This window comes from Camponotus floridanus, unplaced genomic scaffold, assembly GCF_003227725.1.
Source record: "Camponotus floridanus strain SB8 unplaced genomic scaffold, Cflo_v7.5 scaffold54, whole genome shotgun sequence".
NCBI lineage: Eukaryota > Metazoa > Arthropoda > Insecta > Hymenoptera > Formicidae > Camponotus > Camponotus floridanus.
Genome location: NW_020229703.1, coordinates 143,805 through 157,749, shown reverse-complemented (window position 1 = coordinate 157,749; position 13,945 = coordinate 143,805). Strand labels below are relative to the sequence as shown.

The following is a 13,945-nucleotide window of genomic DNA, read 5'->3' as shown; positions in this document are numbered from 1 at the left end:
AATATGTAAAAAAATTTCAGTACAAATTTAAATAATCGATAATAAAAAAAAATAAAAAAAAACTTTGACAAGCTGAGAGATCAAAACAAATAAAAGATTATTATTCAGAAAATTATAATTTCTAAAAATATAACAAGATGAAGACTAGATATCTTTAGCCTCGCATTATTTCGCTCGGATCAGCTGGCATCAAATTTGAGAAGTCATGCTTATCACATACGTGTTATTTAAAAACATTCCATAAGACTTCTTAACGGTATACTCTTTAGAAGACCTCGGATTACAATTCCATGCTAATCTTATACAATTGTGCATCCTTCGCATTAACATGATTCGCCCATTTCATCATATTTTATTTCCTCATATGGTTTATACAAATATATTAATCTCTTTGAAATACTGTTGCAATTCATATCTAAATTTCACATTCAAATATTGTTATATCTAATATTATTTAACTTAAAAATTTAGATTAATTTTAAAATTTAATTTAAAAATAATAACACAACTTAGAAATCATAATACTGCATTATGTATTTAAATTAATGTATTACAGTAGGTATAAATAAATGTAATATTTTATATTTATATAAAATTAATCAAGAATATTGCAACAGTTTTCTATATTTTTAAATTTAATTATTATCAATTTTATTTTATTTTATTTTATTTATTTTAGCTTTTCTATTTACTTTATTTTCTCATCGTGAATTCTAGTCTAGCTTCTACGCCTATGTGTTGCCACACACGTATGTGTATTTAGCTTCTGCTACATAAATAAGCTGGTCGACATAATACACATGCGATATGTGATAACAGTCCTGTCAGTGGTCTTCGACTGGTAACTGAATCAGTTGGGTGTCACCGTTCATTCGTGTTTCATCTCGCGAATTCGTTCGCGTTTAATGTATTTGTGAAGAAATTCGAGGATGAAAATCGCACTGCCGATTAAAAAGACAAGATAAACAGATAATTTCGTGCGTGAAAGCATTGGTGGATTCTATGGCGTATAATCAACGTTATTATTATTCTGGTAAATGTATGAAAATTATCATTGCTCATTACTTCGCAAGTTCTTTCTCACCGTATATATTTCTTTGTTACATAATTAGCTAATGTAATGGAATGATTCTAGTCATTATATACAATTAAATCTAGATGGTGTCTAATCACAATCTAATGCGCACAGTGTGAACTTAATTTCATAATAACCGCACCTGTTTTCACCATTTTATCTCTGCAGATAAGACAAGCCAAATGGAATTCCTGATCCACCATTTGTCATTAATTAATCTATCAAAGAAATTCTGGATTATCCGACACATACCAATCAAGTGCATTGAAATAAACTATATTAATTCAAATATAAATATCTCTCAAGGTTTCATGCAATATTTATCATAAATTTTTTTCGGCGTTGCCTCGTAACTAATTTAAAAAATTTCTTAATGACATCAAGAATAATATGCATTTAGAATTTTATAATAATTATAGCAAAGCAAAAGGAATATATAATATGAAATAAGTTTGAAAGATTTATAAATTATGATTATATTCCTAAATATATTTACGTGAAAAATTAAAAATATTTTTTTCTGCAAATTGTTAAAAAATAATTAGCATCATAATTAGGACAAAAATTTAAAAAAATTGAAAAATTATATTTATTAATATCAAGATTTATGTCGACTGACCAGATATGAATTTCCTTGAGGGATTAAGCAATGTCACCTTGATTAAGATATCGCTACTAATATACATACATATTGTATCTCCTTATTATAAGCTGTACAAAATGTACTTAACACGAGTGATGAGCATGTGTCGTGAGCGTCACGCTTAAAGAATTCACACCAAGTACATGTCATAGTCACATAACACAATGCGACTGCCGTGTGGGAGTATTTTGTACACGTCCAATTATCTCAATATTCTAATCGAATCTGCCTAAATGTTATCAATATCCTTGCGTTCATATTTTCTTTGTCTCTGGATCCATAAATTCTCGTATCATAAATCGTTAGTATCAAAAATTTTAATTTTATAAATTCGTTGCATCCTTGTCATTTTATATTTTTGATCTTGATGGAGCTGATAGTTTTTGTCATCAAAATTTTGATGTCTAATAGATCTTGATACATAATGAATTTTCAAAATTTTGATTTCTAATAGATCTTGATACATAATGAATTTTCGATATTGATAGGTATTCGTTATCTTCATTATAGACTTTTGATATGATAAATCTTTGACACCATTGATTTACGATACCATAAATCGCTGATGGATCCTTAGTTATCGGTTGCCATGATACGTGATACCATGAATCATTAATGTTATAGATTCTTAGTAGCATAGATATAGATTCAAATACCGTTACTCCAACTCTTCGATCAGAGATCTTTGACACCTATCAATATTCTTGTTATTAAAGATCCTCTGTACCAGAAAATTTTGAAAATCTGATATCACAAGTTCCTCGATGCGTCGATCTTTTAATGATAGATGTCTAATGTCATAATATTTTATAGAAAATTATATTTTGACATTAGAAGAGCTACTTTCCCATCCAAACAGCTACAGTCGTGAATCTCCAAACTTTCAATTTTCATTTTGATAACCGATATATGTCACGTTCTGGTTAATATATCGATATGTGAAAGCGCTATTCAAAACATGACTCGTCTCGTGAAAATGTCGCATTTAATCCACTTTCGAAATGAGCGTTCCAGACGGTGGCGAACGCATGCGCGATTCTGAGCGTGACATCACAAACCAGACGATGTGACATTTAAAATTGTCGCGCATGTAAACGAATTTCGTCGATTCGTGAAAGCGTGTCCTTTAATGTGTATACACTAAGATACGTCCTTGATCCTTTTTTTTTGCGACAAGAGAAAGAAATAAGAGACGACACGTTTTCTATTAGCGAACTTTCTAATACCTGTTTCTAACGATTGACATCAATTTAGGATGCAAGGACGCAATTCTTAAAGTGCTCGTCAATTAATTGATTATTAATATTAAAAATATTGATATATTATTCATTAATCGAGAAACTTCAAGAAAGAATTTCAAAATTAGTTACATAATATTGACAAAATAATCCTTATACAAATAACATTAAATGAAGTCTCCACAGAATATTGAATAAATCTTGTTGCTATTTGCATAGTTTCCTGTTTTGAGTCAAATTTGTATGTGTATAAAATCTTCAAATATAGATTTATCCTCGTCTTAAATTTTTAACCTTCAACTCTCATTCCTGAACTTCTACGCTGCTTTAGCACTCAGCTGGAGTTAATTAAAAGTCCACGCTATTTCTCTCTCTGCCTCTTCTTCTCTTCTTATAATAGAACAAGTAAAAGTGAAAATAAAAAATACAAGGACATGAATAAAAAAAAATCCATCCGACAGACCGACAACTTCAAACAACGTTTGACGGTCTAGCGTTAAATCGCGTGGACACGGAACTACAAGAGCGTCACGCACGTGCAAGTGCACATTAACTATCATCCTGCACGTGCAGTCGCAGCTGCCATAATTGACACTTCAAAGTTGCGCGTGCTTTTTCCGACGTATGCATCCCTTTCTTTTGCGCTCCCCACACTGGGCCAATTAACGCTCGCGCTCACGTTCCCGCTAACGCGTCCTTTTAAAGATCGGGAGAAAAATTTACGACAGCATCTACGTAGCCAAAGTGACAATAAGCGAGGACAATAATCCCGCCGAGTCACGAGTGCTCGGCAAGAAACATGTCTTCAACGTCGTTTATGCGCTTGCACCTATTATCAAACTGTCGCGTATGAAATGCGAGTTTCGCATTAGCATTCTCGCATAACTTTGAGGAAAATTAAATAGATTCGTCCTTTCTCTCTCATTATTCTTTCATCTTTGTGCAAAACCCCTGTTTTTTGCAAAGAGTCTCGTTATATGTGACGAAAACTAATTATACAAAAGAAGTATCTTGTATCATTTTCTATCATTGAAAATAAATTTTGAATATAAATAAAATTATAATTGTAATTCTAATTATAATTTTATTTATATTTGAGTATAAATAAAATTTGAAAATAAAATTTATCTCATCGATAAATTTTGAAACAAAATAATTGTTAATATTCTTAAGAATCTCTAATTGATTTGACTTTAAATTGGTCGTCAAAAGTAGCCGTTAATTTTCTCGAAACGTCAAATTTACTCATTTATTTTTATTAGTACAGATATATCATACCATGTATTTTTTTGTTCAGAAATAATATTTTGATTTTTATGAGTCTTATCAAAAAGAAGTTGATATGTAAGTTGAAATATATATAAGAAATGATGCGATCTTCGCTTAAATTTATCGCCTTATCTTTCGAGAAATTATAATTTCTTCGCGATATTTGCGTTTCTGCGCGTTTTCAATTAAATTAATCCCGTAAATTTGAATTAAAATTGTCGCGAATATTTTTACACGCGGCTTCGCGTATCTTGAATATTGACTTTAGCGCGTACGAGTTTCGATTCTTCGCTTATCTGCCTGCTGCGTAAATACTGCTACTCATAAAAGTTATCATAGCTCGTTAATCCTTCCGAGAAAGAGATGCCCCGTTTTTCATTCTCTCGCGCGAGAAAAGCCGACGTGTGTGCTTTCATCTTTAACGCTGCACAATTCTTATCCACTTCTCCACTTTAAAGCAATCAGTCTCTTTACGAGAGATATTCATTACGTTATCGCGTAGAGATGCCAAAAAAAATACAACAGATACTTCTCTTTTTTGCTTTCACCTCTTTAATTATTTAAAGTACGGAATGTATTTCAAAAAAGCTCAGAATAAGCTTAATCGTAAATGAAAATATGTTTTCAATCATTTACTACATTTTTTATTTTTTTTTTGTACATTAATATTTTTTGATATTTTTGTATTTTATAAATCATAGAAATGATCGCATACGATATATGTTTTTAATTTGACGAGGTCAAATTCTATGGAACAAGATAAGAAGATAGTTCGATAGTTACTTATCGATGTAGCTATTCAACGCGTCATGATGAATCGACACTGTAATATTGCAGTGGATAAACGTTAGAACATTATATTTCAAGACAATAAAAGGTCATAACTTATTACGAGCTATCGAATCTTTATCTCTCGATTTTAATTATAAACTGTGCTGTCAGTAAATTAACATCCAAAAGATATAATAAACACCTGCTTATTCGAATCGGAATGTGAAGTCGATTATTGATATATCATTTTCCTTGCTAAAGGTCACTCGTAGAGAATCGATAAAATTCGTGGCCTTTTTCAAAATGCAATACAACATTATAAATATTTGCAATTAAAAATATACGTCGCTATTCTAAATTCATCGATTTAATGATTATCTTTTAATTCTTGATTTGCATCTATGCACGGCGTTTCCTCATGATAAAAAGTTTACGAAGTATTACGAATTGTAAAAGTCTATAATCTATATCTTTTTAAAAATTTGTTCAATTAAAAAAAATAATATTACTTTAATAATACTACTTTACAAATTTCTATTTAATATTAAATTTCTATCTAATATTTTGATTAAAATTTATTTTTTAGTTTTTAAAATAATTAATTCCTACCGTTTGGTATACTAGCAAAAACTTTTACTCAATTCCTTGAAAAGTGGCTACTCTGAAAATCCTTTACATTTTGATTTCGTTACTCGTCGCCAATTAACTTCAACATCTATTTATATCTGCGTGACGCAGGACACGAGAACTGCTGTTTACGAAAAAAAAAGGTCTTCAAGCACGTGCTTGCCAGAAAGGAAATATCGCGTTAAGGGGAACATTTATAGTTGTGTTTCCGCCTTGTGTGTTTTATGTTTACATTATGTTAACCAGAACGCTAACAGAACTAGTTTTAAAAAGCGGATGTTTTTTTTTTTATTCTAGGGGCGCAGTATGTGCCCGGCGCCGGACCCAGCGTCGCACCCCAAGAAAGGACCCGTAGTTTCGAATACGCCTCGGCATATCCGCCATCTAGAGTCGACAGATACAGGGGCGGTGCGCAAATACAGAAGAGAATGACTCAGAGGGAGGACGTTCTCAAGTTCGAGCAGGGCCGTATCAAGGCCCTGCAGGAAGAACGTCTTCATATTCAGAAGAAGACGTTCACAAAATGGATCAACTCGTTTTTGTTAAAAGTAAAAGATTTTCTTCTCAATTTTCCATTTTATATATATTAAATATATAAATGATACACTCTTATTTTTACGCCTCAAGAATGTCCTCTTAAAATATTTGGCATTAATTCTTTTTGTGTCGAGAAGTCACTTTAAATAATAATTTGAAAAATTACTTTGATAATTATTTGAATAATAATATTTCGAATGATTATATATCATCTTTTCTCGAATTTGATATCACAATTTAAAATTGATTCTTTTAGGCGCGCATGGAGGTGGACGATCTGTTCACCGATCTAGCAGATGGCAAGAAATTACTCAAACTATTAGAGATCATCTCCGGGGAACGATTGGCCAAACCCAATAATGGACGCATGCGAGTTCACAAAATCGAAAACGTGAACAAATCCCTGGCGTTCCTTCATACCAAGGTAATGTGTATTCCCGAGATGGCTTGCGTCTTTTCTTTTTCTCTTTCTCTCTTCCTGTCTTTTCGGATTTCGAGTGTGTGTTTCTTCGAACGTTGCTCTCACTCTCGAAAACCTCTCGAGAGCGAAAGATCAACTAAGGTCCAGCACAGTTGCATGTGTTGGGCGCACGAACAACTTTGTTTGCCGAGGAATAAATAAAGTCCCAAGGCGAAAAAGCTCCCAAGAGCGAAGTCGAGTGCCGGATAAATTAGCGGGGCAATAAGCAGGCCCGTTAAATCCCGCTCGTAACTTTTCCATCCGACTATAGATCGTCATGATAGTGTACATTTCGATGCAAATGTGTTAAATATATTGCCCCAGTATCTCTTAAATTTTTGCTACAACGAATCTAAATACAATTTAAGTAACTGCGAACTCGAATAAAAAATAAACATTCGATATATATTAATATTCAATATTCGTCACATCATGAATATATTTTTGATTATCAAAGTAAAATATCATTCAGATAATTAATTTAACGACACTCTAAATATCATGTCTTTTTTTTTTCTGTCTCACCGTTTTCCATTTTTCGCTTATTCTTCGCACATTCATGTCACATATTTATCAATGAATTTAAATTCTGAAGTCTAAATTGAGAAATTACAAGCGATTATCGCGAACAGACGTGATTAAAAAAACGATTAAAAAATATGATATACGACGTCCTTATATATACTTATTATATACTTCGATAATGCAAGAATCAGAATCGTCACGAGATTTCTGTTGGTATCTTTAAATTTGACGCCTGTGCAGCTTTTTCGTTACTCGAAATTTATCCTTCTCTGTCCTGTTCGATTCGGTTTCATACGTCACGTAATAGAATTATGTCATAAGTCACGAAGGATAGAGGCCACGAGAAGTTTATACTTGCCGGGTTTCACGTAGCACTGTTGGCTTCCGCAATGAATTCGCTCGAAGAAAAATATCGCGAAATACGCGAATGTCACACGGAGTCCATTTTATAAAGCCACATCATAAAATTTGAATGATTATGTATTCTGTAGCGAGATAAAGAGAGGTCGAGCACGCGATAACGGTTCCCGGTAGCATCCCTCGGTAAATAACTATTTTTAAGAGCCTCACTATTTGTCTAACTTATAGGCGAGATTCACAGATGTTGTTGATATAGAATTCACCGGAATATATTGCACAATATCTTTAATTAAAATAAGTACCGTGATCCTGTTATGCAAAATATATTTTACAGTGATATATAAAATTGACAAATAGAATTTTTAAAATCAAATCAAAAATAATAAAAAGAACTCGCGCGTTTGAATATTTTCATCAATAAAATAGCGAGGGGCAATATTTTTATGATAGCAATTTTTCAAAAATTATTTGCAAAGTGATAAATATAAGAATTAATTGAATATAATTAAAGAAATAGACTTTTTTGTGCATTTTTATAATTCTCAGATTTCAATGACAATGTATTATATAATCTCAAGACACGACAACATATTTCAGTGAAATGATTATGATGCTCGCCTATGCTTTTTATTGGAGTGTTTTATTGATACTACGTGACTAAAATGAACGTAATCGTTAGACATCATTATGAATGAAGTTTTACGTTAAATTACCGAGCGTACGACAATCACATTTATTACATGTGATGAAAAACTCGCCATTCGATATGTATTTCGACATATATTCATTGATATATAAGAGGCTGATTATGTGATGTCATTGATTTTTCAAGAAGAGAAGAGTTTTCACTTATATATAATTTTTTTCTTATTTTCATAAATCTGTCATACGTATCTGTCATACGTGTATATTTATTCTAATTATTAGGAGTCAATTTCTTCTAATTATAAAATAAAAAATTGATTTTTTCACTCACCGATACGATGCACAGCGAAGTTGGTGTTTAACGTTATAAACTGTAAAATACAGATATCCAAATTGTATAAAAAAATGCCAAAGATGTCCAATAATTAGTGTTTTAAAAAAAAATTATTACGCAAAAATGATTTTTTCATTCGTTTTTCGAATAAATCTTAATAAAAGAAATTGTATAATTCATGAAAAAGAATTATATAATTATATACATTAGATTACATAATAATTTAAAATTACTATTAGCGGAGAGTAATGAGCAATTTTATAGGTAAAAAATTACAAATTATAAGTAAGTTACATATAAATTGCTTACCTTAGAGGTGTTCGTCGTTACCCGATGCCTCCCTGGGCCTCGTCTTCCAGTCTTGTTCATCCTTCATTACATGGCACTCACTCGCAAAAACATGGTTAATTACGAAGCGTGCATTAATCGGCGGAATACAACGATCGCACGACACTTTATACGGCACTTCCGATTACACGCACTTTATTATATCACGACGCAAAAATAAATGCCAAATCCGCTCGACATTCAAAAATTACGCAGCCAAATTTATGCGCCATTCGCAACAATTATCTTTGTCATTAACGAAAAATGTATATTATCTTGGAATATTCTTATTATCTTACATTATAATGTAAGTAGATAAGTATACAAATAAAAATTAAAAACGAATATCAGCTATAATATTCGAAAATACATTTGCCGACTCTTGTTTGTTAAATAAATCTCGATCGCATAAATCTTACGAAACACGCAGTTTGATTACGACATAATTTAAGCATTGAAAATTTATGTGGTATTAATGACAAATTTATATATGATTAATAACAACTTATTTATCGATGAAATGTTGCTTGACTCGAAATCGATTTGTATTATACTCAATATTTTGACCGAATGACTGAAAAAAAAACATCGATTTTATCTTTATAGCATGAAATTACGTCGAGCTTAACATGCGGCAAATTGCTAGAATTTATATTAATTGAAGTTCAATCCGGCAAGCATGATACATTTACAACGCATAAACCCGAGAAAATATTCATATTAATGAACAATCAATATACATCTTTTCGTTATTTGGATCAATAATCATATGCGTAGGCGATAAACTTACATATTGTTTATCGCGGGAATTAATCGATTACGCGAATCGATAATCGTTAATTGAAATAATTGAAGAGAATGATCGCGTTTCGTAAATGTAATGATACGACGGAGCAATCTGCGTCACGACCTGCTCACTCGAGTGTCACCGCACGAATGACGTCAAGGCCGTGGTATGTAAACACTGAAGTACTCTACGTCGCGCACAACATTCGTATGACGAATAATTCGTTCCTATCACGAAATATTTAACATGTTACAATACAAAAGCATGTAAAATATTCTGTTGCTTGAATTTCAAATTAATTATTGATAAATGTGAATGATATCATCGGCTTTTTTTACGTTACTTTAATCATTCGATTCTGCGTATTCTCAAAAATAACGTTACATTTAACCGACTCGTTACATTTAAATCGGCGAGAAGTTATTAAAGTAACGAAAAGTCGTGATATAATAACAGTGATTTATTAATAATTAATTAATAATTAATTTTAAATTCAAGCAACGGAATATTCCGTGTGTTTTTATCTCATAATATGTTAAATATTTCCTGATAGTCGCGAATTAAATTAATATCGCACAGTACAAAGTGATATAGTGAGGTATAATATTCATTTTTGTGTGGCATAGAAAGAGAGAGAATATAAGTGGGAATATAGTGGGGATATTCATTCTTACGGCATAGAGAGTGGTGGGGTAGTATTTGCTTTTGCCTCGCGCGCGTGTTATCGTTCACCTTATTATTCCAAAGTCAAGGGAACAGGTAGCTTGTTTCTTCGAGAGAGGAAAAACGTGATCATTCTCTATTATTATTATAGGTAACTATGACAGCTTGTAAAATTAATTCCTTCTAAAATCAATTAGTAATAAACAACGTGGAGACGAATATTTGATCCAAGCAACAAAAAGATGTAATATATCGATATTTATTATTTAATAACAAATTTTACGAAATTTGAATTAGAAATATATTAAATTTATGATATTAAATTTTGGTTATATATTTCCTAAATTCATATATTTTACGTTTTAATTAGAATCGTGTAATATCGTGAGATATCAGGTGAAATCGATGTCGTTTTTGTATTTTTCGGTAATTGACAAAACATGATCGTGTTTACAGGACAATTCCGATTTTGTTGATGTTTTAATTAGTAAATATAGTAATTATATTAATCTCACATATTTTAATATTTATATATCAATCACATACCACATAAATTCTCTTATGCATCGTTGTTAAAAAATATCTTGCGAGATTTATTCGATCGAAGTTTTTCAAGCAGTTGACAAATATTTTCAATTATTGTCCCGCGGATATTTATTTCTAATTTTAACTTCTATATTTAACCAACATGTTATAACGTGAAATTATAAAAATGCTCCTGCCACGCGAACATATATTCTTCGTTAACTATACAGATAACATTGTTGGAACGACTGGCGCATACATTTCATCGTATAATTTCCATATGCCGAGCAAATCAATTTTTTACATTTATTTTCTTGCCATAATATAATAATGTATTGCGTATAATAATCATAAGTACCATGCAAAATATTGCGCTGTCATCGTATTCTGTTGATTAATACACGCACATTCGTAATTAACTATATTTTCGCGAGTATGAATGCCATGAAGCAATGAAGAATAAATAAGAAAAGAGGAAGAGACCTGAATAAGCGTCGGGCGCAATCGTAGGATGAGCAATTTATAACTTACTTAATTTATTCTTGTTTACTTATAAAATTAAAATTGCTCATTTATCTTCGCAATAGTAACGCATTTTAAACGCATTTTAAATTATTATGTAATACAATGTATATATAAAATATATATTCCAGAGTTTATTCCAGATTTTATTTTTGAAATATTCTTCAAATATTTATAATAAAATATTTATATGAATACATATAAATAATATCTAAATATATATAAATTTTTTTATACATGTGAAATATTTTGACATCATATGTTTAAGATTTGTATTATTTAGATTATTTTATAAAGAGTAGATTCTTTTTATTAATTTTAAAAATTGCATACTTAACTTTTTTTAATTGTGTAATTTATTTATTAAACAAATGGCTTATAAAAGACGAATGAAAAATTCAATTTAGTACAATTATAATAATTATTTTTTTGAAATATTAATTTTTGGACACTGCTTTCTATTTAATTTGGGTATATATTTGTATTTTACAGATTTACATTGATCAACTCTGCTATTACACATCATATCGGTAAGTATTGGAGATTACTTTTTATTTTATAATTTAAAAGTAATAAATTTATAAATATTTGATGTATATATGCGAGATGGAGATCTTTCAAAAATTGTTAGTTTATATCTAAATTTATGCTTTATTAAATTTTTTTATCGATCATAAGATGAAAGGATTTAAAAGACCTCGTCGAATTATTTGCACGAGCTATTCGCATAATTTCGATAGATGGAATGCGATTGCATCTGTGAGCAGTGATCCATAGCTTTTGCTAAATAATGCATGACGTCGTTTACCGTCGTGTTTTAACATCGAAGACCATCATGGGAAGACGGGACAGTGTGCGTGTTTTTGCGGTGCAACTTTTTGCGACTTTAATCGGCAACGGTAAATCGCGCGCGCGGTGCCGCTTGCAAAAGACGATTTTCACCGGTTTCTCGTTTTTCTCTTTTAAAGAACGCAGGAAAAGTCATGTTTGAATAAAAGTATAGGAAATTTATTTGTTTTTTACACACACACATGCACATATACATAAAAGTTACACACGAACATTTCTTTATTTGTATAACCAGGAAATCTGGTGTTTTAATCAGTTTTAAGTTGTCTAATTATAACGAAAACAAGTCGCGAGTGATGTAATAATGAGTTTTCTTATGTAAAATTCTCGTATCTCTCACGTTCAGATCTTTTTTCAAAAGATAAAAATGATTTTATACAGCTAAATTATAACGAAATTAATATAAATGATACAATTCAGTACAAAAATAATTATATATTTTGTGATTTAAAATTATATCTAATTGAAAAAGCATTTCAATCATAATGATTAAATCTTCAATAAGGATTTCATAAAAATAAAGGAATTTGTTTTTAAAAATAAATAAAAAATATTCCTCCAATTATTGATTTAATCTCTAAAACTTGATTCGCCAAAATACCTTATTTATTAGTAAAAATTCAAAGATTGAATAACGAAAAGCAATCATTATTCTTATCCTCCAGCATATTCTTGCGAAAGAAAAGACATTTCCGTAAAATATTAGAAAAGGAATTAAAGGATTAAAGACCAAACCCACAAAAGGATTAAAGACCACACCCAAACGTCAAATTTGGTTCATGCATTCGAGCACCGCACGAATTGATCAAAGTATTATCGCGCGACTGTCTTTATGGTGACGATCTCACCTCCCACCGCGGATCCCGAAAAAGGACACGAGTTATTTCTGGAGGATGATATGACTATAGCTGTCCGTTACGAGCAAACATTTCGCGAGCGAGCATGTGTTGTGGCGAATGTTTCCTTGTTTTCGCCTAAGAATGCTTCGATATTATCAATATATTTTGCTTTCGATATTAAATTAAAGATAACATAAAGCAAGAGATTCAAATCTTTCGCGAATAATAATTGAAGCAGTGATCAAATGAATCAAAGATAAAAATTATTTTGAAAACGGATTTATTCATATTATTTATATGTAAAGTATACTAATATCGAATTAGTAAAAGTATCAATAATACTTTAAATTTAACTTTTGACTTTCACTTTTTTTACAATACTTGTGTGTAGAAAGTCGAGATTTTCGCGGCACGACGAGTTGATGAAACGCGCGTTCTCGTGCGTGGAAAGTTATCTACGAGGAAAAGTCACGATCCGGCACGAGTTTCTTCCTGGCATTCGCATGTTTCGTAATAACGATACCGGTCGGCAAGCGAACGCGAGTTAATGATTTAAATAATGAACTCTCATTATGGCAAAATTATCTGCACCTGTAATATCCTGAGTTTTTCTTTGAATGAATCTCTGAGAATGATTTAATTTACATTATAGATCATTGAAGATATATGTGTAATAAGATCAATAAATTTTTTTTATAAATAAACATGATTCTTGATATTCTCTTTAAAAAGATGGCAAATGAAATGCAAAATTTCACAAGTGAATTTGATAAAAATTTGTTGAAAAAATTTCGAGAAGAATTGCAAAGAGATAAAACTTTCACAAATTTGATTCATAAATTCTTCCCTATATCCATATTTTTTATTTTTTATTTTTCTAAATATTCTCTTTACAAGGCAACAATTAAATATATATTAAGATTGTTATTGTGATACCATATATATTACA

At 30.7% G+C, this 13,945-nt stretch overlaps 1 protein-coding gene across 4 annotated transcripts in view; it reads left to right on the top strand.

Moving 5' to 3' along the window:
• Nucleotides 1-13,945, top strand: part of LOC105254732 (spectrin beta chain, non-erythrocytic 5) — a 61,593-nt gene that overhangs the window by 17,575 nt on the left and 30,073 nt on the right. For 3 of the 4 annotated variants that reach the window (XM_025412652.1, XM_025412650.1, XM_025412651.1), the window contains 2 exons: nt 5,921-6,171; nt 6,417-6,584. In XM_025412652.1, the coding sequence (XP_025268437.1) occupies nt 6,052-6,171; nt 6,417-6,584 (288 nt within the window). In that variant the 5' untranslated portion in view covers nt 5,921-6,051. Of the gene's footprint in view, nt 1-847; nt 1,034-5,920; nt 6,172-6,416; nt 6,585-13,945 lie in introns of those variants that run through there. The other variant, XM_025412649.1, reaches the window with a different exon arrangement.